The sequence below is a fragment of the Carettochelys insculpta genome, chromosome 30 (genome assembly GCF_033958435.1).
Source record: "Carettochelys insculpta isolate YL-2023 chromosome 30, ASM3395843v1, whole genome shotgun sequence".
Taxonomy (NCBI): domain Eukaryota; kingdom Metazoa; phylum Chordata; order Testudines; family Carettochelyidae; genus Carettochelys; species Carettochelys insculpta.
The window spans coordinates 182,930-207,812 of record NC_134166.1 but is presented as its reverse complement, the minus strand read 5'-3'; the positions used below and the strand labels follow the sequence as shown (position 1 = coordinate 207,812).

At 47.3% G+C, this 24,883-nt stretch overlaps 1 protein-coding gene across 10 annotated transcripts in view; it reads right to left on the bottom strand.

Annotated features, from left to right (window-relative positions):
- The window catches only part of LOC142003705 (GON-4-like protein), a 101,511-nt gene that overhangs the window by 43,279 nt on the left and 33,349 nt on the right, over nucleotides 1-24,883 (bottom strand). For all 10 annotated transcript variants that reach the window (XR_012642874.1, XM_074980869.1, XM_074980870.1 and 7 more), the window contains 7 exons: nucleotides 23,611-23,651; nucleotides 21,774-21,877; nucleotides 19,647-19,845; nucleotides 4,264-4,350; nucleotides 2,973-3,144; nucleotides 1,740-1,884; nucleotides 1,031-1,181 (listed from right to left, as the gene is read on the bottom strand). Coding sequence is in view for 9 of the 10 variants with exons in the window: in XM_074980869.1 (XP_074836970.1) it covers nucleotides 1,031-1,181; nucleotides 1,740-1,884; nucleotides 2,973-3,144; nucleotides 4,264-4,350; nucleotides 19,647-19,845; nucleotides 21,774-21,877; nucleotides 23,611-23,651 (899 nt within the window). In the remaining variant the exon portion in view is untranslated. The remainder of the gene's footprint in view (nucleotides 1-1,030; nucleotides 1,182-1,739; nucleotides 1,885-2,972; nucleotides 3,145-4,263; nucleotides 4,351-19,646; nucleotides 19,846-21,773; nucleotides 21,878-23,610; nucleotides 23,652-24,883) is intronic.

Sequence of the window (24,883 nt, the reverse complement as noted above, 5' to 3'; positions counted from 1 at the left end):
TTTTCCAGTGGGGACAGGGAGACTAAATAAAGGGTTCCCCTGACCAGGGATAGTCTATTTAAGGGAATGGAAAACAACAGGGTTTTGTTTTCATCTGACTTTTTAAACTGTCTCCCACATTAAGAAGGTACGCATGAAGAAACCAGAAAATAAAGAATTCTAAGAAAAGCTGTAGACCCAGGCCAGAGAAAAAGAACAACTCTGTCTTCAAAGATTTTACCAGAACCAAGGACAAGATACGAGGAGCATACTTTGAAACAATTTCTCTCAGTGTATTAGTCTTAATTGGTGTGTTTTGTCTATTTTAGCTTAGTAACTTACTTTAGTCTGTTTTCAACTGCAATAACTTAAATCCTACATTTTTATACTTAATAAAAACACCTGTTTATTATCAAGCCCAGAGTAACTAATTGTTATAGATAGATGAGGGGGAGAGAACAACTGAGAATGTCTCTTTCACCAATAAAGAGGGCAAACAAAAGGTTTCTCTGAGTAAAACTTTTATACACAGTAAAACAGATTTATCTGAGGTTTTGGTCCTTTCTGGGATTGTGTTCCTGAGTGCTGTCAATGGCCTTACAGCTGAGCCCTCCCAAAGCTGAACTGGTTCAGTATCTGTTCTGCTCTGCAGGGTGGATGTTACCCCACTGACCCCCAACTCTGTGCCTTAGCTAGTGGAGACCAGAGCTTATGGTCCAGCAGGACAGGTTGGTGAAGCACCCCACAGGGCAGGTAGGTGGTCTCAATGGGTGACAACCAGAGTCTCCTCTAATTTTTTCTATCAGTGGGCTGAATAAATTTTATTATGTGCACCAAGGCATATGCGGATGTGCAACATCAACAGAAACACATGCTGCCTGGTGTGGGTGCTCCACTAATCAGCTGGGCAGCATCTGAATCTCTGCTGAGCAGCAGCCCAAGTGATCAGCTTAGAAGGAACACTGGTGACAACCCCTGTGATCCAGCCTATCACAAACACTTCACAGATGCACATAAAATGCAAATACAAACTACAGATTGTGTCACTCACTCTGATAATATTGTCAGGGGCCCTGTTCATATTGAGATTCTTGATTCTCACTGTCAACTGGTGCGCAGTCTTTGCTGGCAGAAGATACTTGCTGATCAAAGGTTTAGGAAACTCTGTCCCTTCAAAGTGTTTCAAACCTAAAGCTAATAAACTGAAAGGAAAAAACATTTTGCCATACAATGATTCCAACCAAAAGAAACTGAAAAAGCTCTGTTTGTCCTTCACATCTGGTAACATCCCTGGAGCTTCTCAGACTTGTAATCTAAGGCAACATTATCCCCACAGTAAAGACTGTATGGAATTAAAACTTTCAATGAAATGTTTGAATGCATAGCACGGTTTAATCTAATGCAACAAACTGCTGAACAACCCTGGCAAGGAACTCAGCTGGAGACACATTTATAAATCAAGCTGGTGAGCATGCTGATTTAGAAACATTTCAATGCAATCAGATTTTCCTTCTGGTCTTGGAAGTCAGCACACACGTTGTCATGGAAAATATACAACAGATTTAATCTGTGTCTTAGTGAACCAACAGCTATTGTTCTACAGGTGGTAATACCACAGTTGCCATTTGGTTATGTCGTATCAGTGGCATATCAGAATGTCCAGATATCCATCCCAACAGCTGCATAAAGCAACCTCCTTTTTGTTTCACAGAAATATTCCCCATTTGTATTTATTTCGCACATTAACACTGATCACGTACTTGTCTTCTGCCTTTGTGAAGATAATCTTGTTCTGAGGAGCTTTTGCCTTCAGGGAGCAAGTTGGTAACAGTTCTGGGTACATAAAGACTTTTCTCGTTGCCAGAATCCATGCAACTTGCTTTGGAAGACAGGGAAATTCATTTGCTGTAAAAGAATCCACAGATCAGCAGAAGTTAAATGATCCTCACTACAGGCTGAGCCTCTCTAATCCGGAACTCTCTTATCCAGCAAACTCCATCATACAGCATGATTTTAATTAGCTGAATGACCACTTAACATGCTCATAAAGCATATTCACAGCCACCAGTGTTCTGTGCTGTTATTTAGCTGCAATTTACTCCTACATGTTTTCTAAGAGCCCAGTAAGCAGTGGAAATGTTGGTAATGTGCTAGTAAATATTGACCTCCCATCGTCCAGCAAATTTTCTCATCCCGCAACAGCCAGGAACCGAGGGTGCCGGACGAGACAGGTTCAACCTTAGTGTAAATGCTCAAATTCTGAAATTCAGCATTACTTTACTGCAAAAGCTGTGATTCATACGAATTCTGCTGTGAAAGCAGTACAGGCTGTGGTTACTTCCTCTCCCCCCGATCCCCGCCCACCCTGGGATTTTTGTTTAAAACACAAGAAACTAAAACTAAGAATTTAATCTAACCCAGCAAAAGTTACTTTTCTTTTTGCCTTCCCCACAGATTCCTGTGTGCAATATCTGCTCTGTGGAAGGATGAAGCAGCTCTGTTTGACTCTAATCCGCCTATCATTTGCCTAAGAGAAAGTCATGACAAAAAGTTCCAGAACAATCCATTTAGAACACTTTTCAATTTTACAATTTCACAGTTCAAAGTCTCTAGGCTTGTGAATACAACTCTCTTAACCAAAAGAAAATGGTCTTTAATGTATCACTTATACTACTAGAACAAGTTTTTCTGATTTACTGTTGCTTTCCAGATTGAATTCCAGCACTTGAAACATCTTTAAACACATCATGCATTCCAGATTCCCAAACTAAGCAATCTGGGGCAAATCCCTGTGATGTGAGCTTACTGGGTCACATTTTCATGGCTTAAGAAGCAAAAGTTGACATATACTACCAAGGTCATTTCTTAAAGACCTATAGAGACAACACGGCAAAACAACAATGCATTCCATTTTAAGTTACAGCAAAAATCTGGAATCCATCACGTTTGAGGAGAGGGCATTACCAAACAAGCTTGGCCCTTCCGCTACATACCACTCTTCTTCACAGATTTGCGAGGACTCCAGTCAACTTTGACTTGGGCATGAAAGTCTTCAATGAGCTGCAATGCTTCCTTCAAATTACATGGCTGGAACACTGTATGAAACTTGGGATGGAATTGCTGCCGAAGGAGCATGGAACTGTGAGCAAAGTTACCCAGCTCAGTCTGAGGAGTCAAATACAGAGGAGATAAAGGGACTTACTATCAGTGTAAATAAGTACTCATGTATGTAGAACAATCTTTCAGAAAACAAACTTGCCAGACTGGAGACAGAGAAAGTTTCAATGTTACAAGGATCAATCCTCCTGAAAGACAGCAACGTAACATAGGACACAACAGATTACATTTATTTTGTTCTGAGCCTAAAAAGGCCCAACTCTGAGTTACTGCTCCATCATTCCAATACAGAACCATTAATGATTACAGACACTTTTCAAAGAATGATTTTACTAAGCTTTGTTTTTTCATATTTAAAACAATAAAATAAAATACAGAAAAGCTGCCAACACAGAACACCATGTTACTGCAATTACCCACCATTACAATCTCTTTCAGTGAGCAACTGATCAAGCTATAGTATGTGTACATAATACCATCACTTTAAACAAATATTAAGGAAATATTCCTCATCTGAGTGAAGTCAGATTTTTTTTTAAACACTGAGGGGTATTCCCACTGACCAATCTATCCTCAATGGGATTTCTTAGACTTCCCTCAGTACATGCCCACACAGGCCTCAGATAAATACAGCTTAGGCAAAAGCTGAACAATCTTCTCTCACCCAAGCATGCAATTCCAATCTGCAACAGTCCTGCTAATCCAAACCTAGCAGGCCCAGCCAAAGAGTTTGCGGAACCCAAAGCTGCAAGCTGACAGTGGGGCTCAGCTGTTGGGAGTGTGGGGCCCTGAAGGCACAAGGCCCAAGGCAACCAACCACCTTGCCTTAAGACCAGGCCTGAACCCTCCTCCTCTCTAGAGCAGTGACTCCTGCAGTGTCAAGCTATATGAGAGGTTTGTGTTAAAACTAACCAGAAAACAAGTCTAATTTTGACGTGAACTAGCAGTGTTAGTGCACTAGCCCACTGCACTAATGAGGCTCCCCTTCAAACTGTCTCACACATCACTGAACCACCTAGCTATGTAAAGGCACCTGCAGCTACATAACAATGCCTCTCCTTCTCTGCCCATTTCTGAAAACACAGCCCAAGTGTTCTTGATTACAGACAATGGCAACCTTTATTTTTGTGACAATTATTGTCTCTCTCACTGTAGCTAGATCCTTACCAGAAACATCCTGGTGGTGCTGGCCTCTGAGCACAGGACAGGGTTGGAGCTTGTGAGAAGGTGGATTTGAGTCAGGAGCTGGACATGCTAGAAGAACAGGTCAGGCAAATGAAGCTTTTCCAATAAACTATAATAATCAAAACAACTGGAAAAAACCCTAAAAAACTAACAGGCAAAGCACATTGTATCTCCTGGGTCTCAAAATGAATGCTGACGACAGACACACTTTAGCTAACAGGGAGCTGGAAAGAATTTTTAGTGCTCTCATACAGTAAACTCTGATATCCAGCATCCAAGGGACCAGGAGGTTGCTGGATAATCAAATAATCTGGATAAGAGAGTACTCATGCTTGGTGGGACAGCAGAGGAGTCTACTAGCTGCACTCACGCAGCACAAAGAAACGCGGGGCAGCACTGAGTGGGCTCACCCCACCCCTAATAGGCGGGGCATTGCTCTCACTCTGTACACAAACCCCAGCTCTGGCTCCCTGCACTTTTCTTCCTGGTTCTGTCCTGAGACACTGCAAGGATGTAGGACAGCTACGGGCTGGGGCATGGGCCTGGGCAGGAGGCAGCAGGTTTGCAGCTGCCCCTTCCTACCCTCAGGGCTCTGCAAACGCCTCCAAGGAAGAGCCCTACAGCCGGAGGTGGCACCATGGGGGGAGTTGCAGCAGGCTGTGGAGTAGGCCTCCCCAGCTGCTAGCTTTCCCCTTTAAGAGCAGACAGCTCACTGCGGAGCCTGTGCTGGAAGCAGGCATGCATTGAATTCAGCCTGGACCACTCAGCCACCCCAGGGGATGGAGACAAAGCGAGCAGAGGAGCCTGCTGTGTGAGAATGCAGCCAGCAGGCTCTTCTGCTCTCTCTGCACTCCCGCCCAGTGCCCCCTAACCAGAGCTACTTGGCTCTCAGTTATGCTGGTTATTTGAGAGTGCCGACTGCGTCAACACTGGTTAACCAAGAGTTTACTATATTAAGTAATTACCTTTAACATATACAGATACAGTTCAGACACATCTCCACAGTTAGTAAAACCACAAGTAAGAGAGGCCTGATGCAGGAATCATATAGCTTGCATTTGCAGGAAATTAATCTAGGTGATTACAAGAATCCCTTCCGACCCTAAACATTTATTCCCTACTAGGAATATTTGCAGATCTATAGGGCTCTACAGAGCAAGAGGGTCAGCAGTCTCACATACATACCCCACTCTGCTCCCTACTTCAGGAGTGGGGCAAGCAGGATCCAAGTATGGGATAAGAGGGTTTGAGTGATGATGATTGGAGCTCAAGTGGAAGGGGGTGGATGAAGAGGGGATAGGGATAAGCAGGAGGATGGTGAAAGGGGCATGGGTGCAGCCACTTGGGTTTGAGTGGGGTTGGGATTTGAATGTGGAAGTTTTGGGGGAGGAACAGCTCCTCATACAGTGATCCCACTCTCTGCAGCTGGGAAGTGAGAGGAACAGGAAGTGGGCTTGGGGCCAGGTACACAGCTTCCTACAGCCAGGAAGAGATAATGCAGGGGAGAGGAAGTCTTGCTCTCTCCACAGCCCAGCCAGCAATAGCAGCTGCAGCCCAAAACATGATACTAATCACCAATGGGAGCATCCCCAGTCCTACTCTGGCTACAGAGACAATGCCATAACAAGAGAAACATAGTCCAAGTAGTAATTTGTGTCTCTCTGGCTACTCCCGACAGACAAAGCAAACATGCATGCCCCTCCTCCCCTTGTATCAATTAGTTTTTCTGCTGGGAAAGCATAAAATCTGCAGGGACATTAATTCTACACAATCATAGAATTTCCTGAGGCTATAACACGCACTTCTAGTGCTCTGGATTTCTGCTTCGGACACCTATGTGAATGTTTTGCCAACCTACATGAATTACAGATGAAGACATTTATATAAGTCCACCTGGGGTTCCATGTCTTCATTTAGTGATAAATAAAAAGGGTCACATACCAAACATGTGAAACCCATGCTTACATGGTAGTAGGCATCCTTCAGTCTGCATAGACTATGGATTGCGCCCTTTATAGTTTCAACTGAGGACTTCATTTACAGCGTCTACTGTGACTATGAAGACCCACACGAGAGTGACAGCCCTTGCTGCATCTCTTGCAGATGTGGTGGGTGCCTGACAAGTCCTTAGTGTGCTTTCTGTGCTCTCGCTTCTCCTCTGCTAGCTGTCGGATCCTCATCTCGCCCTTCTGAAGGCCCTTGTGTAACCCCTGCCTCCATCTGCTGTGGTCATCTGCTAGTTCCTCCCAGTTGTCCAGTTCGATGTCTACCTCTCTGAGGTCTCTCTTGCAGACATCTTTGTAGCGCAACTGGGGGTGTCTGGGAGGTCTTTTGCCAGAGCTAGCTCACCATACAGGATGTCTTTTGGAATCCTTCCATCATTCATCCTGCGGACGTGGCCAAGCCAGCGGAGCCGACGCTGCCTGAGGAGGGTGTGCATGGTTGGGATTCCAGCTTGCTCGAGGACGGCGCTGTTGGTCACTCTGTCCTTCCATGATATTCCAAGGATGCGCCTGAGGCAGCGCAAGTGAAAGACGTTCAGCCTCTTTTCCTGGCAGGCATACAGGGTCCAAGTCTCGCTGCCATAAAGGAGTGTGTTGAGGATGCAGGCTCTGTAGACTTGCATTTTGGTGTGAGTGTACAGCGTGTTGTTATTCCACACTCTCTTGCTGAGTCTGGACAGAGTTGTGGCCGCTTTTCCGATCCTCCTATTTAGCTCAGTGTCCAACGACAGGGTGTCAGTGATGGTGGACCCAAGGTAAACGAACTCATGGACGACCTCTAATGTATAGCTGTTAATACTGATTGATGGGGATTCAGCGACATCCTGACTGAGTACGTTTGTCTTCTTTAGGCTGATGGTAAGCCCAAAGTCCTTGCACGCTTTGGAGAACTGAGCCAGCAGTTTTTGAAGCTGGTCTTGTGTGAGACACTACAGCAGCATCGTCTGCGAACAGCATATCTCTGATGAGGACTTCCCGCACCTTAGACTTAGCTTTCAGCCTTGCAAGATTAAACAGTTTCCCATCAGATCTTGTGTGCAGCAAGATGCCCTCTGTTGAAGATGCAAAGACGTGCTTCAGGAGGAGTGCAAAGAAGATCCCGAACAATGTCGGAGCAAGCACGCATCCTTGTTTGACGCCGCTCCTGATTCTGAAAGCGTCCGATAATGTGCCGTCACATTGGATGGTTCCTCTCACGTCTTCGTGGAACGACTGGATCATCTTGACAAAAAGCAGTCAAGTAGCACTTTAAAGACTAGCAAAATGGTTTATTAGGTGAGCTTTCGTGGGACAGACCCACTTCTTCAGACCATAGCCAGACCAGAACAGACTCAATATTTAAGGCACAGAGAACCAAAAACAGTAAGCAAGGAGGACAAATAAGAAAAAGATAATCAAGGTGAGCAAATCAGAGAGTGGAGGGGTGGGGGGGAAGGTCAAGAATTAGACTGAGCCAAGTATGCAGACAAGCCCCTATAGTGACTCAGAAAGTTCCCATCACAATTTAAACCATGTGTTAATGTGCCGAATTTGAATATAAAAGCCAGCTCAGATGTTTCTCTTTCCAAAACGGAGCGATAATTCCTTTTCTGTAACACACAGACCTTTAGGTCATTGACAGAATGCCCCATTCCATTAAAATGTTGACTAACTGGCTTGTGGATCTGGAGTGTTTTGATGTCTGTTTTGTGCCCATTGACCCTTTGTCTAAGGGAGTTAGAAGTCTGTCCAATATACAAAGCACCTGGGCATTGTTGGCACATGATGGCATATATGATGTTAGTAGAGGAGCATGAGAAAGTGCCTATGATTCTGTGAGTAACCTGGTTAGGTCCAGTGATGGTATTTCCAGAGAAGATATGTGGACAAAGCTGGCAGCGGGCTTTGTTGCAGGGAAAGGTTCCAGGACTGGTATTCCTGGGGTATAGACTGTGGCTGTTAGTGAGGATCCTCAGGAGGTTGGGAAGTTGTCTGTAGGAGAGAACAGGCATGTCACCCAGGGCCTTCTGGAGTGTCGCATCCTGATTAAGATAGGTTGTAGGTCTTTAATAATTCGTTGCAGTGGTCTGAGTTGGGGGCTGTAGGTGATGACCAGTGGTGTTCTGTTCTTGGCTTTTTTGGGCTGATCTTGGAGTAGCTAGTCTCTGGGTATTCGTCTGGCCCTGTCGATTTGTTTTTTTACTTCTCCTGGTGGGTAATTCAGGTTTCTGAATATTTGGTGAAGTTCTTGTAGTTTTTGGTCTCTGTCAGTTGGATCAGAGCAAATGCGATTGTACCTAAGAGCTTGACTGTAAATAATGGATCTAGTCACGTGTGCAGGATGGAAACTAGAAGGGTGTAGATAAGTATAGCGATCAGGAGGTTTTCGGTACAGTGTGGTACTAATCAGGCCATCCTTGATTAGTACTGTAGTGTCCAGGAAATGTATCTCTTGCATGTTGTAATCGAGGCATAAGTTGATGGTGGGGTGTAGATTGTTAAAGTCTCTGTGGAATTCCTCTAGAGCCTCTGTACCATGGGTCCAAATCATAAAGATGTCATCACTGTATCTTAAGTAGAGGAGTGGTAATAGGGGACGAGAGCTGAGGAATCATTCCAGGTCAGCCATAAATATATTAGCATATTGTGGGGCCATGCGGGTGCCCATAGCAGTTCCACTAATCTGGAGGTATAAATTGTCCCCAAAACGGAAATAATTGTGTGTGAGAACAAAGTTACAGAGGTCAGACACCAGATTGGCTGTGGTGGCATCAGGAATGGTATTCCTGATTGCTTGTAATCCGTCTTTATGTGGAATATTAGCGTACAGAGCCTCTACATCCATTGTGGCAAGGATGGCGTTATCAGGAACTTTTTTGATGTTTTGTAATTTCCTCAGGAAGTCAGTGGTATCTCAGATATAGCTGGGAGCGTTGATGGCATAGGGTTTGAGGAGGGAGTCCACGTAACTGGATAGTCCGGTGGTAAGGGTGCCAATACCTGAAATGATAGGGCGTTCAGGGTTTCCAGGTTTGTGGATTTTGGGAAGTAAATAGAATAATCCAGGCTGCGGCTCAGATGGTGTGTCTGAGTTAATGAGGTCCCGAGTAGCAGCAGGGAGTTCCTTCAGTAGTAGTTGTAATTTCCTTTGGAATTCCGAAGTGGGATCAGTGGAGAGAGGTCTGTAAAATGTGGTGTTGGAGAGTTGTCTGGCTGCCTCCTGTTCATAGTCTGACCTATTCAGGATGACAACAGCACCCCCTTTGTCAGCTGGTTTGATTATGATGTCTGGGTTATTTTTGAGACTGGACAGCATGGCATTCAGCATAGTTCAGATTATGTCTTATTTGGCATTGTTTGTGTATAACGTCAGCCAGAGCACGGTTGCTGAAGCACTGTACGTAGAAGTCCAGACTTTCACTACGACCCTCAGGGGGAGTCCACATAGAGTTCTTCTTCTTTTTGTTGGTGGGGGGGGTCGAGAGAGTCAGACTGTTGTTCATAGGTGTGCTTGACAAAGCCCTGGCTGGGCTGATCTGATGGGTTTGGTCCTGCTTAGAGCAAGGGGCTGGACTCTATGGCTTTTTTAGGTCTCTTCCAGCTCTACTGTTCTATGATTCTATGAAATCCAGACTTTCACTACGACCGTCGGGGGAGTCCACAAAGAGTTCTTCTTCTTTGGTGTTGGTGGGGGGGGTCGAGGGAGTCAGACTGTTGTTCATAGTTGTTGAACAGTGAGAGATACACATGTTGCCATCATGTGCCAACAATGCCCAGATGCTTTGTATATCAGACAGACTTCAAACTCTCTTAGACAAAGAGTTAATGGGCACAAAACAGACATAAAAACACTCCTGATCCATAAACCGGTCAGCCAACACTTTAATGGAGTAGGTCATTCTGCTAATGACTTAAGAGTTTGTGCGTTACTGAAGACAAATTTTCACAATACTTTGGAAAGAGAGACTGCTGAACTCTCTTTTATATTCAAATTTGATATATTAACACGTGGTTTGAACCAGGAAGGGAATTTTCTGGATCATTATGGGGGCTCTTTTGCAAACTTGGCTTAATCTAATACTTGACTCCCTCCTCCACCCCCCTACTGATTTGCTCACCTTGATAATTTTTTTTCTGATCTGTCAACCTTGATTACTATTTTTGGTTCTCTGTGCCTTAAATATTGAGTCTGTTTTGGTATGGCTGTGGTCTGAAGAAGTGGGTCTGTCCCACGAAAGCTCACCTAATAAATTATTTTGTTAGTCTTTAAAGTGCTACTTTACTGCTTTTTTGTTTTGATAGTATATAGACTAGCACGGCTTTCTCTCTTACTGCCAAATTAAGTGTAAAAATGTCATAAGAAGAGCCAAAAAAGACTGAGGTACAGCTAGCCAAAAACTCATAGGCCGTGTCTACACTAGCCAAAAACTTTGAAATTGCCACGCAAAGGGCCATTTCGAAGTTTACTAAGGAAGCGCTGAAATACATATTCAGCGCCTCATTAGCATGCGGGTGGCCGTGGCACTTCGAAATTGATGCGGCTCGCCACCACGCAGCTCCTTTTCGAAAGGACTCCGGCTACTTCTAAGTCCCAATAAAGAAAGGTTACTCACCGTAGTAACGGTGGTTCTTCGAGATGTGTCCCCGTGGGTGCTCCACATTAGGTGTCGGGCTCGCCCGGCGCCGCAGATCGGATCTTCCAAGCAGTTTCTGCCGGACCGCGCATGCGCTGGTGCGCGCCGCTCCCCCGCGCGCTCCCGGCCATGTGCGCGATCCGGTCCCCGCCAGTTCCTTGACCAACCGCCTCGGATGCTCCTGCAAAACACTAAACAGAGATCCGGAGCGGGGAGGATGGGCGGGTAGTGGAGCACCCACGGGGACACATCTCGAAGAACCACCGTTACTACGGTGAGTAACCTTTCTTTCTTCTTCGAGTGTCCCCGTGGGTGCTCCACATTAGGTGACTACCCAGCAGTAACCCAAGATAGGAGGTGGGTAATCGGATTATGTGCAGCTTGTCCCCGAGAGGACCGCTGCCGAGAGACGGGTATCCTCTTGGAATACCCTGTGAAGGGCGTAATGTTTGGCGAAGGTGTCACAGGATGACCAGGTCGCCACTCTGCAAATGTCTTTTAGCGCAACGCCCTTGAAAAAAGGCTGTTGATGCTGCCACCGCCCTAGTGGAATGAGCCCTGGGCGTGGCCAGTAAAGGAGTCTTTTTGAGTTTGTAGCACATTTTTATGCAAGATACGATGTGCTTAGAGATTCTCTGCGAAGAGAGACATTCTCCTTTTGATTTGGGAGCGATAGAGACTAGGAGCCTATCCGTTCTCCGGAAGGACTTGGTCCTGTCCATATAGAAAGCTAGCGCCTGCTCACGTCCAGGAGGTGTAGGCGCACCTCTTTGTTAGAGTTATGAGGCTTTGGATAAACAAGGGTAAACAATAGGTTCGTTAGTATGAAACTCAGAAAGAAACTTTAGGAACAAAGGCTGGATGCAGCCGTATGGTTACCGCCTCCTTGGAAAAACAGCGCAGGGCGGCGTTGCCATAACTGCCTCAAGCTCGCTCACCCTGCGAGCTGACGTGATTGCGAGAAGAAAGGTCGTCTTCATCATAAGGAGGCGGAGGGAAACCGTGGCCAAAGGCTCAAACGGTGGTCCCCTTTTCGCATTAAGCACCAGGTCCGAGTTCCACAGAGGTGGAAGCGGTTTCTGAGGGGGGTATAGGCTTACCAGCCCTTTGAAGAACCTGGTAACCATGGGATGGGCGAACACCGTGTGCCCTTCCTCTTCGTGTCTGAACACCAAAATGGCGGCCAGGTGGACCTGAAACGAGGATAGCGAGAGTCCTCCTCTCTTGAGGTCCAGTAAATACTCTAATATCACAGCCATAGGCACCGAAAGGGGGCTAGCTGTTTGGTAGAACACCATGCCGTAAAGCGAGTCCATTTCTGCTTGAAGGTCTTCCTGGTTGAAGTTCTCCTGCTACTTTATAGGACTTGCTGCACTTCCTCCGTACATGTGCTCTCTAGGGAGCTGAGCCATGGATTAACCACGTTTGTAGTCGCAGGCTTTGGGGGTGCGGATGCACTATGGACCCCTGGGCTTGCGTGAGCAGATCCCGCGCCACCGGAGGGGACATCGGTGGCCGGTCCGACATGCGCAGGAATAGGGGGAACCATTGCTGTCGATCCCACGTTGGGACTATCGGGATCATTCAGGTTCCTTCCCTCCTGGCTTTCTGCAACACTTTGTGGATGAGCACTGTGGGAGGGAAAGCGTAAAGCAGGGGGCCCCTCCATGAGATCGCGAAGGCATCCCTCAGGGACCCCCGTCCCAGTCCTGCCCTGGAGCAGAATCGTGGGCACTTCTTGTTGTGCTGAGTAGCAAACAGGGTCTATCTGGGGAAAAACCCCATGCGTGGAAAAATCGGTTGCAGCAGATCGGGACGGATCTGCCACTCGTGCGTGAGTGCGAAACGCCTGCTCAGCTGGTCTGCCTTCACATTGCGAGCGCCTGGTAAGTACGAGGCTTTCAAAGTTACATTGTTGGCGATGCAGCAGTTCCACAACCGGACTGCTTCTACACATAAGGCACGGGACCGAGCTCCTCCTTGCCGATTTATATAAAACATGGTGGAGGTATCGTCTGTACTGATCCCGACTACCTTGCCTTTCAGTTGGTCTCGAAAGTGTCTGCAGGCGTTGAACACTGCTTTGAGCTCCAGTATATTTGTGTGCAGTGACTGCTCCATAGAGGACCACAGCCCTTGCGTCACCTCTTCGCCCATGTGTGCTCCCCACCCTATGAGGGGGGCATCTGTAGTAAGAAAAACCAATACGTGTGGTTGGTGGAAGGGTACCCTTGTTAGCAGGTTCTCGGGGTTTACCCACCATTGCAGGGATTTGCGCACCTCCGTTGTGGGCGACACCATCCTGTGAACAGTGTGTGCTGCCGGTTTGTATACGCTCGCCAGCCAATGCTGCATGCTGCGCCTGTGTAACCTGGCGTTCTGTTCTACGAAACATTGCTGCTGCCATGTGGCCCAGCGGCTGTAAGCACGTCAGAACCGGCACCATAGGGCTGAAGGTGAAGCCTTGCGCGAGGGAGCCGATGGCCCGAAAGCGAGTCTCTGGTAGATACGCCCTCGCTGTAATAGAATTTATGCGTGCCCCTACGAACTCTATGTCCTGTGTGGGGTCTGTCTTTGATTTTGTCAGATTGATAAGCAGGCCGAGCGAAGAGAACGTGCCTGCTGAGACACATATTATGCGTAGTACCTCCTCCTTTGAGGCCCCTTTGAGTAGGCAGTCATTCAGATACTGGAATATAAATACCCCCTGTCTGTGCAGGTAGGCTGACACCACTGCCAAGGTCTTGGTGAAGACTCTGGGGGCTGAGGAGAGCCCAAACGGTAGGACCTTGTAAGTCGAGGGCTGCGAACCAATCTCCATCGTCTAGTGCCGTAAGGATGGAGGCGTTTGTGATCATCCGAAAACGTTGCTTGCGCAGGTACCGGTGAGGCCTCGAAAATCTAAGATGGACCTCCCCGTGAGGAAGTACCTCGAGTAGAACCCTCTCCCTTGCAGTTGCTCCGGCACTCTTTCCACTGCCCCTACGAGCATGAGATGGTCTACCTCCTGCTTGAGCCTTGCTACATGGGAGGTCTCCTGGAGGTGGGGCCCCGGGTGGAGGTCATGGCGGTGGGAGCAACTGGGAGGGGATGGCGTACCCCGTGGCTATGATCTCCAGCACCCATGTGTCTGTGGTGATCCTTTGCCACTGGTTATAAAATGGTCGGATGATGGCCTTGAGCACTGGTTTCGTGCCCTCTGGAAGCGAGTCCATGAGGGAGGTCAACCTAATGTGGTTGTTGAAATTATGGTTCGCTAGATGCGCTGCGTAATTTGCCATTGGCAACAGTAGCGTGGAGGAGGAGTAGACCTTTCTGCCCAACAGCTCTAGCTTTTTGGCATGTTTGTTTATTCCCCCACGTTGCGACGACTCCACCACCAAAGAATTTGGTTGTGGGTGGCTGAACAGGAACTCCATGCCCTTCGTGGGCACGAAGTATTTTTTTTTTTTTCCGCTCTTTTGTGGACAGGCGGAATAGTCGCAGGAGTCTGCCATATCATAGTGGCAGACTCCAAGATTGCGTTATCAGCGGTATTGCTATTTTGGAGGAGGCTGGAGGTCTCAGATTTTTGAGGAGCTTATGGTGTTGCTCTTGCACCTTTGCTGTCTGGAAGCCTTGCGTGAAGGCCACCCTCGTAAAACAGCTCTTGGAACTGTTTGAGATCGTCCGGAGGATGGACGCCCCCCCGGAGGAAAGCGAGGAACCGCTGGGGTACGTCTCTCTGGACCCTTCCGGTTCCTGCTGATGATGGTATACCCTCTCACTAGAGGTGTGCGAGGAAAAATCTCGGGGTTCCATAACCAGTCCCCCCTGAGATGCTTAAGTCTCTGTCCCCGGTCACAATTGCCCTCGGGGGTACGAGATCGTTCGTAGGGATCTTTCCCTAGTAGATTGCCGATGGTGTCTATGCCCTGAGTGGTAGGGGCGACCACGGCAGTATAAGCACTGGTCTTGGGAAGGTGACCTAGACCACTCCCTTGGTGCATACCCTTTGCGTCTGGGGGAGGGAGACCGTCGAGACCCTGGAGAGAGCGACTTTGCCTAATAGTCCAGCAGTTCAAATCCCAGGAAGGGTGGAGGTGGTCCCAGCCAGGGTGAGGCTGGTTGCAGAAATGGAGAAGGGGGCTCCGGGTAGGCCAAGGGGGGGGGGACCCCTGCCTTCTAGTTGGAGTCTGCAACATAGCGGAGGGCTGTGAGAAAGCAACTACACAGCCCTGTGCGGAGAGGGGCTGCAATGCCTCCTCTTGTGTGCAGTCTTCCCCCTCCCTTGAGGAGGTAACTCCGCCCCTGACATACAGGGTATCCCGGCCCCGTCCGCACCGAGCTCGGCACACTCGAAGTCGGTGCCGCATGTGCGGTGTCCTTCGGTGCCGGCAGGCTGCGTGCCTGCGCACTCTGCACCGCCGGTTTTCCGGGGGTCGGTGGTACCGGCGCTTGTTTAGCCGCCGCCCTGCCTGCGGTGCGGGGCAGCTGGCTGATTATCGAAGGGTGAGCCGCTTGCATGTGGCTCTCCGTGCCGCCGCCGATCAGCTGTTGCTGCGGCTGGGGGCTGCTCGCTCCTCCCGTCCCGCTCGTTGTTGCTGCCGGCAGGGATCGGGCTGGGGGGCATACAGGGCATTCCGGCGTCCGCACCGAGCTCGGCACGCTCAAGGGCGGTGCCGCATGTGCGGCGTCCTCCAGTGCCGGCAGGCTACGTGCCTGCGCGCTCTGCACCGCCGGTTCCCCGGGGGTCGGTGCCGCTGCCCGCGGTGCCGCTGGTACCAGCGCTTGTTTAGCCACCGCCCTGCCTGCGGTGCGGGGCGGCTGGCTGATTATCGGAGGCTGAGCTGCTTCCACGTGGCTCTCCGTGCCGCCGCCGATCAGCTGTTGCTGCGGCTGGGGGCTGCTCGCTCCTCCCGTCCCGCTCGCTGTTGCTGCCGGCAGGGATCGGGCTGGGGAGCATACAGGGGATTCCGGCCCCGTCCGCACCGAGCTCGGCACGCTCGAGGGCGATGCCGCATGTGCGGTGTCCTCCGGTGCCGGCAGGCTGCGTGCCTGCACGCTCTGCACCGCCGGTTCCCCGGGGGTCGGTGCCGCTGCCTGCGGTGCCGCCGGTACCGGCGTTTGCTTAGCCGCCGCCCTGCCTGCGGTGCGGGGCGGCTGGCTGAGTATTGGAGGCTGAGCCGTTTCCACGTGGCTCTCCGTGCCGCTGCCGATCAGCTGTTGCTGCGGCTGGGGGCTGCTTGCTCCTCCCGTCCCGCTCGCTGTTGCTGCCGGCAGGGATCGGGCTGGAGATACTTTCCTCCGTTTCTGCGCTGATGGAGTGAGGGAGGCAGCTTTCCTTTTAAGGGCCCCGGAGGGTCCCTCCTGCTGCGGCCGCTCCGTCGCTTCTGGCTGGAGGGCCTTATCAAGAAGCAGCATTTTTTTTTTTTTTTTTTAAAGCCTGAAGAGGACATTGTTGGTGAGTCTTTGAGTTTTTAAGTGGGTACTTAGCACCTTCTTTGTGCCGTTTTCCCCGTCGGATGGCCTACCTTAGCAGGAGGGCTGATAGCCCTAGCTCCTGGCCTCCGGCGCTTGTTACTGGGACTGGCTGAGCTGTCCCTCTCCTAGCTTGTTCGTTGTTGTTGTTTTTTTTTTGTTTTTTACAAAATAACAACCGGCTAGCTTATAGTAGCCTAAGTGCCTGAAAAAAACTTTAAGAAAAAACAGATAAAGTCGTTGAATACACTACTTGGCCTTAGCCTAGTTGGATTCCGTCTGCAGCCGACGGCGGTTAAGAGGAACTGGCGGGGACCGGATCGCGCACATGGCCGGGAGCGCGCGGGGGAGCGGTGCGCACCGGCGCATGCGCGGTCCGGCAGAAACTGCTTGGAAGATCTGATCTGCGGCGCCGGGCGAGCCCGACACCTAATGTGGAGCACCCACGGGGACACTCGAAGAAGAAGGGACTTTCGAAAAGGAGCCCCGTCTGGGCGAGCCGGGTCAATTTCAAAGTGCTGCAGCTGCCCGCATGCTAATGAGGTGCTGAATATGTATTTCAACGCTTCATTAGTAAACTTCAAAATGGCCACTTGCATGGCCATTTCGAAGTTTTTGGCTCAGGTAGACGTAGCCAAAATGTAATAGCAAAATGTTTTTAAGTACATTAGAAGCAGGAAGCCTTCTAAACAACCAGTGGGGCCCCCAGACGATCAAGATACAAAAGGAGCAATCAAGGATGATAAAGCCATTGCAGAGAAACTAAATGATTCTTTGCTTCAGTCTTCACAGCTGAGGATGTTAGGGAGACTCCCAAACCTGCACCGTTTGGGAGATCACGGGGTTATTGTAGCTAGTTCTCTGAAAATATCCACGCAGTGTACAGTGGCAGTCAAAAAAACAAATAGGATGGTAGGAATTATTAAAAAAGGGAAAGAAAATAAGACAAAATATTTTACTGACCCTTTATAAAACTATGGTATGTCCACATCGTGAATACTGTGCACAGATGTGGTCTCCTCACCTCAAAAAATATTTTGGCATTAGAAAAGGTTCAGAAAAGGGCAACTAAAATGATCAGGGTTTTGGAACAGGTCCCATATGAGAAGAGGTTAAAAAGATTGGGATTCTTCAGTTTAGAAAAGAGGAGTCTGAGGGGGGATATGATAGAGGTATATAAAATCATAAGAAGTGTGGTAAGGGTGAATAAAGAAAAGTTATTTACTTGTTCCCATAATATAAGAACTACAGCACACCAAATAAAATTAACAGGTAGCAGGTTAAAACTAATAAAAGAAAGCTATTTTTCACACAGTGCACAGTCAACCTCTAGAATTCCTTGCCAGAGGAGACTGTGAAGGCTAGGACTGTAAGAAAGTTCAAACAAGAGCTAGATAAATTCATGGAGATTAGGTCCATAAAAGGCTATTAGCCAGGGGGTAGGAATGTCAAGAGGCTGGAGATGGATGGCAGGAGACAAGTTGCTTGATCATTGCCTTCAGTCCACTCACTCTGGGGCAGCTGGCACTGGCCACTCTCGGCAGACAGGATGCTGGGCTAGATGGGCCTTTGGTCTGACCCAGTAACTGCCATTCTTATGTTCCTACAAACCTGTGTGGTTTGGTCAATAGAAGTGGACAGTCTACCAGAGGGGTTGAGTCAACAGATCTGGGTCATCTAGAGGACCATAGGTTGATGACCCCCATACTCAAGACCATATGTTATGTCTCAAGTCCCATTCTCCAAATCATCAAGTTGTTGTAGCGAGTGGGCTTGAATGTTTCAATGAACCCAAGAGAGATGCTGGAGGAGTCTCATACGCCCTGAAGGGTCGACCATGGCAGCAAAGTCAAGGGAGAAGGTCCAGACAAAGAATAATTCTAAAAGTCTTCAAAAAACAGAACAGATGGAGGACAGCAAGGGTAATGCTACAACAGCTGTGTAGGCGGATGAAAGCTGAAGTAGACAGGAGATTCCAAGGAGTAATGGACCTCATGCCGTTGGACCTAGGCTCTCCATCCATCAAGGACATGTGGTGCCTGCAGTGCAACAGTCATCCCCTCAACCCATGTTAAAAGAAGTCCTACACAGGCATCTTCCTCTGTGCCACTCTTCTAAACTTATGTTCTACAGCAAATGGCAATTGGAGCATGATTGTGAAATCTGGAAGCTTTTAGTCATGGACCAGCAGGTAAGCAGTAGATGTAGGTAATGATTGTTCCATTTTGAGGACTGAGGTGATACAAATGGTCAGGCTGCTACATCTCTGACCGAGCAGCCCTATTTAGGATATGCTCTACTTATCCCTTACAGAAAAGGGGCTAGAAAAGGTGCCCTAAACATAGTCCACCACAACCCCTGAGTGGATAACCATATCCAGTGGGTTCACCTCTATGCAGTCAAAATCAAACGATAAACTTTGGAACATGGAATATTCAGGCTCTACTGGACAACCCAGACAGTGGGTAACCCAAAAGACGTACTGCAGTTATCACCCATGAGCTGTGATGATTCGATATCAATATAGGTACCCTGACAGAAACACATAGACCAGGAGGACACCTTTTCTGGACCAAAAGGACACCTTTTCTGGAAAGGAACCCTACGGGAAATAAAAACGAATTCATGGAGTAGAATATGCTATCAAGAATGAACTGACAATGATCCTATCTGAAGTCCCTGTTGGCATTAACAGACATCATGACACGTCTTGAAGCTTGTCAAAAACCAAACAGGTAACTGTCGTGAGTCCTTATGCACCAACTCTAGATGCCAAAGATAATGTGAAGAAGTTCCACACTCAGTTGGACACAGTCTTGAAAGACATTCCCAAAGACAACAAGATTATTCTCTTGTGGTATTTCAATGCCAGAGTTGGAAGAGACACAGACCTCTGGCAGACTACTACTGAGAAAGAAGGAGTCGACAACAGCAACTCCAATGGAATGCCCCGGCTCATGAAACAAGCAGAACACGAGTCTGTCATCACAAACAACCTCTTCCACCAGAAAAACAAATTTAAGACCTCATGGCAACATCCTCAATCAAAGCACTGGCATCTCAGACTGTCATCGTCCGCACTCTGGATCAGCACCAGACTGTTGTGCACAGATTTAATTCACTAATGTTGTGGTACCAGATTCCAGGTACAAAATCAGTACCTGATTTCAACAAGCAACTTCCCTGAGTGCTTCTTATAGTACTGATGGTACCACCATACTACAGAGGGATTTTTGCCCTGCAGTAAGATGGTATAATATTTGTGTTTGATAATTACTGTCTTTCTTACCTGTTGCATTTGTTGATGTAGCCTCTTTCTTTGTTCCATATCCAAAACTAAGGTCTGAAGTGGCTTCTCAATTTCTGGTTTTGCCCTCTCCATCTCCTGAGGCTGCTTGGTAGAAGATTTCTTCATTCTCAGCTGTTCAAGCTGTTCCTTCACTGTCCGGTGTTGTTCATTCAGTAAGTTGGCCAGAGGCTCTTCAAATCTATTTCAGACCAAGCAACAATACCAGGTTAGATCCATGATGTACAGACAAAGCTCTTAATGACCTGGTGTATCAACCACTTTCCACATAGCTTCTGGAAAGCACAATTACAATATTGAGTAGATTTTTATAAAAACCTTTAATCTCAAAGAACAAAGTATTTTAAAAACCTGGTGTTTACAAAAATTCCTTCATCCACCCCAGAGGGCATGCAACCTATTCCTTCAATAGTCCAAAGCAAAAGTTAATTTCCTGTCTTTGTCCAATTAAAGCCGACTTAAGAAAATCAAAATAGAATGACTCATGGGAAAAGTTTGACAACACCAGGATTAATAATCCTGTTCTTAAGAAAAGTACAATGGAATCTTTAATGACCATGAACAGTCAGACCTCTAGTTTTACACCTAAATGACAGACTCCTCAGCAGCACTGTGGCGCTAACACCATGTTGGGGTATTGGTTATTTAGAGACTCTGATAAAAGTGTTCTCTATTCACAATTACCTGCATCATGTCCTGCATTTTGCTTGTAAATATCTTACTCAAGTACTCAGATACTTGATGGTCACAGTGTAATAACGTACATGAGATAGAACTAAAAAGAGAGCATTCAAGTTTTAAGACAGACCCAACCTCATTTGGGTTGTAGGATTAAACCAAATTCTAGCCCAAAATATTATGGCTCCTGGCTATAACCATCATCAGTCCCAATGAGATCACTTTCAGCTCTCCAATTCTGTGGACACACTTTGTAAATATTAATGATAGATGCTTAGTACCTCTTCAGGCACATTTCATTACACATTTGTTGCTGCTGAAGCAGAGAAGTGCTGTCAAAACCTCTGTCATTGCAAACAACTAAGTGCCAGCCTGTTTATGACAGACCTCAATAGCTAGGCCAATCAAAGACTCTCCCACCTCTGACCCAACTATGATCAGCTTCACTTCCACAACAGACCCAGCATGTGTGCTCAAAGCAAGTCACAATCAAGGCCCCTCTAAGACATTCATATAACAAGATACTAAATGGAAAGAGCCAAAGGAACAAATAGGTGAACAATTCCCACAAAACTACCTTTGTACAGAAATCCAGGAACAACTGTGTACCAGTACTACCAAGGAAGAAGAAATCAATTAGGAGGACTTACCCCACTGATATGAGATAGACACAACTAAAATGTATATGGAGGGTACAGAGGAGGAAAGTGAGGATGAAGTACCTGTCACTCTAAGATTGTAGCTGGCCAAAGAGGTCCACACTCCTCTCCAGCACTGCTCATCTGGAGAGAACACTGTAGACACCCAGCAGTCACTTTTGCTCCCTTCCCAAACAGATGCAGCTTAGTCTTGAGCTGAGCTGCCCCACAGACAAGGAGACCCATTCAAACTGCAGCTCACAATTAGCCCACCAATCACTGTTTCAAGAGTAAGACACTATTACTAAAAATAAATGATAACTGAGGCTATGTCTACACAGCGGCATTATTTCTGAATAAGCTATTCTGGAATAGCATATATACATACAAAATGCATTTCAAAATAGCAGTAAACTATTTGGGAATAGAACATCCAGACACAATACAGCTTATTTCAAAACAGAGCCCTTGGACTCACTATGGCTTATTTCAAAATAACCCCTATTCCTTGTCTACACAGTCCCTATTTCAAAGTACCTATTTCCTTCACAGCACTGCATCCTTCTTCCTGGCCAACTCACTGAGGACCACTCTCCAAATAGGCTCCCTCCATGATGCCTACAATTTGCAGCAAACACATGCTGTAACAAGGAGTCATGGAGCAGGAGGTCAAGGACCCTATCACCATATGGATGGTTTGGGTGCAGTTTCCATCCTGTTTCTATTGTATTTTATGTGATAGCTGGGTGCCCAAGCACCTTCTATAGCTTTTATTGAGACAGGACAGTCATACTTAAGTGCCTGTGGTGTGTTAAAATTTGGTCGTGGCTCTGCAATGGTGTCTTCATCCTCTTGACTTTCATCCTCCATGTTGGAGAAACCCATCTCATCCTGAAACTGATAAGAAATAAAGCTCAGCAGTTGTCAGATATATGAGGCTCTGTCTGAGGTTCAGGGAACTGCTTTGAATATGAACAGTCTTATGATTCAGCATAAGTAGTCAAGGGCTATGCTCTTCTGTGGAGTGGGTGCAGGGTCTGAGAGGGAAACCGGGTGCAGACAGGAGCTTGGGGAAGAGCCTGGGCTGCAGGAGAGAGTGAGGAATCTAAGAGCGAGTTTGGGTGAAGGAGGGGATTGTGAGCAGGGGTAGGGTATTGGGGTGCAGGAGAGGATTCTCATCTGGGGAAGGGGTGCAGGTCTGTGAGGGAGTTGTAACCTGGGGTGAGAGAGAGGAGGGTGCAGAGGGACTGGGTGGTGACCTGAGGCAAGGGGTTTGAATGCAGGGACAGGAAAGAGGTATGGGCACAGGAGAAGATATTGGCATTGGGAGGGGAGTAGGAGGGGATGCAGAGTCTGGAAGGGAGTTGGGTGTGGTGCCAGAAGCGGGCTCTGGCCTGGAGGTGTTTACCAAAGCAGCAGCACTCTCAGGAAAGTTTCCAGGCTTGTTACCCGATCTAAATCAATCACTTTGGCTGTGTCTACACTAGCACTCCCCCTTTCAAAAGGGGGATGCTAATGAGACACTTTGGGATATACTAATGAGGTACTGCAACAAATATGCAGTGCCTCATTAGCATAATGGCAGCTGCAGCACTTCGAAAGTGCCTCTTTTGATCATGCGTGGCTCGTCTACACAGGGTCCTTTTCGAAAGGACCCCCCAGACTTCGAAATCCCCTTATCCCTATTTGGTGCTAGTGTAGACATAGCCTCTATGTGGTTCTCTGTACTGTTGGGAAATTTTGTCATGCTGCCTCCATCTCCAGCAAAATCTCTCAGCTCCTACTGGCCAGAAACCAACCAATGGGACCTGCAAAAGTGGGCTGCACTGCTCCTTCCCCCAGCAAATTCTATCAGTTCCTATTGGTTGTAAATCGGCCAATGGAAGTTGAGAAATTGTGATGCACTCTCTTCCCCTGCTGCCACCCCAGCAGAATATTTCAGCTCCTATTGGCTAGAAACTAACCAATGGGAGCTGAGAAATCAAGATGCACTGCCCCGTCCCAACTTGGTGAGCCAGATCCAGCCCATGGGCCGTATCTTACCTGCCCCTGCCTTAGAAGCAGGCACACTCACAGCCCCTTTGTGGTCCTCATTGAGGTACGTGCTTTAACATTGTTACAGTGGAGCATACTTAACAGGACCCTTTGCACTGATTTTGTGCTGAAATATCCCCTCTCTTTGGCTTATGACAGCACCTTAAGAGACCATCAGTCAGATCCACAGCAGAAAACCTCTCACTTATCAAGTCTTATACCTGGTATACATGACAGTTTGGCTGACTTAAGGAAGTTTACATCAACCTAACTCTGTAAACACCTACTCTAATATGCAGCTCCTGCCGACCTCACTTGCCCATGACACTGACTTCTTTCCATCTCTGTGAAATGTGTAGTGCTTACATCAGTGACTTTTTAGGTCAATGCTGCATCAAGTGTAGGCACTACATCTTACAGAAGCCATTCCACAATGCTCCACCCTGGCAGTTAAATCAGTCCACGTATTCTTTGTGAGGAACACACCAATACAAGGAATGAAATGCAGTCACACAAAACTTATTTAATTACTATAGTGTCTGTACATGGACATAACTAAGGTCAACTTTATTTATGTAGCATGGACTTGCCCTTACTGTTTCAAACAGCTCCTCCATCAGTTCATTTACTTCTTTCTCTGTAACAAAGAAGACAGAGTGCATGAAGAAAGTTACAGATCCAGTAACAAAAACTGAAGCAACTTGCAGAATTTCCTTTTCAGAAGATCACAAACCCTTTCAAACCTTTCAACACAAGTGAGGACAAAGGAAACACTTTTATATGCTCTTATATTTTCTTGGGGGGGGGAAGGAGAAAAGGGGGAAAATCCACCCTAACACACCCAACTATAGCTTCTCTCTCAGCCTCCCAATCTTAGTTTCCCTGCCTATGCCAGAAGGGCCTCATCTCCTTGACATACGACTTACAGGATCAGCTTCCCTCAAACGTAGCCACAAGATATACATCCACTTTCAGGCTGCTGTTTCTCCCCACAGTCTCTCTATGGCCGTGTCTACACTTGTATTCCTCTTTCAAAAGAGACATGCAAATGAGGGAAATAAAAATGCAAATGAGTTGCAGATTTACATATCTGGCACCTCGTTTGCATATACTTATTTCAAAATAGCTTCTTTCAAATGAAGAAAACCAGTGTAGATACTGCTCTTTCAAAAGTAAACCCCATCTTCGAAAGAATCCTTCTTTCCTTTTTTTTTTCTCCCATAAAAAAGGGAAGGATTCTTTCCAACATGGGGTTTACTTTTGAAAGAGAAGTGTCTACACTGGTTTTCTTAAGAACATAAGAACGGCCATACTGGGTGAGACCAAAGGTCCATCTAGCCCAGTATCCTGTCTGCCAACAGTAGCCAATGCCTGGTGCCCCAGAGGAGGTGAACCGAAGACAATGATCAAGAGATTTGGCTCCTGCCATCCATCTCCCGCCTTCGACAAAAGGCTAGGCACCATACCTTACCCCTTGCTAATAGCCATCTATGGACCTAACCTCCAAATATTTATCAAGCTCTTTTTTAAACTCTGTTAGAGTCCTGGCCTTCACGGCGTCCTCTGGTAAGGAGTTCCACAGGTTGACTGTGCACTGTGTGAAGAAAAACTTTCTTTTAGTTTTGAACCTGCTACCCATTAATTTCATTTGGTGTGCTCTAGTTCTTATATTATGGGAGCAAGTAAATAACTTTTCTGTATTCACTTTCTCCACACCACTCATGATTTTATACAACTATCATATCGCCCCTCAGTCTCCTCTTTTCTAGACTGAAAAGTCCCAGTCTCTCTAGCCTCTCCCCATATGGGACCCATTCCAAACCCTTCAATCATTTCAGTTGCCCTTTTCTGAAACTTTTCTAACACCAA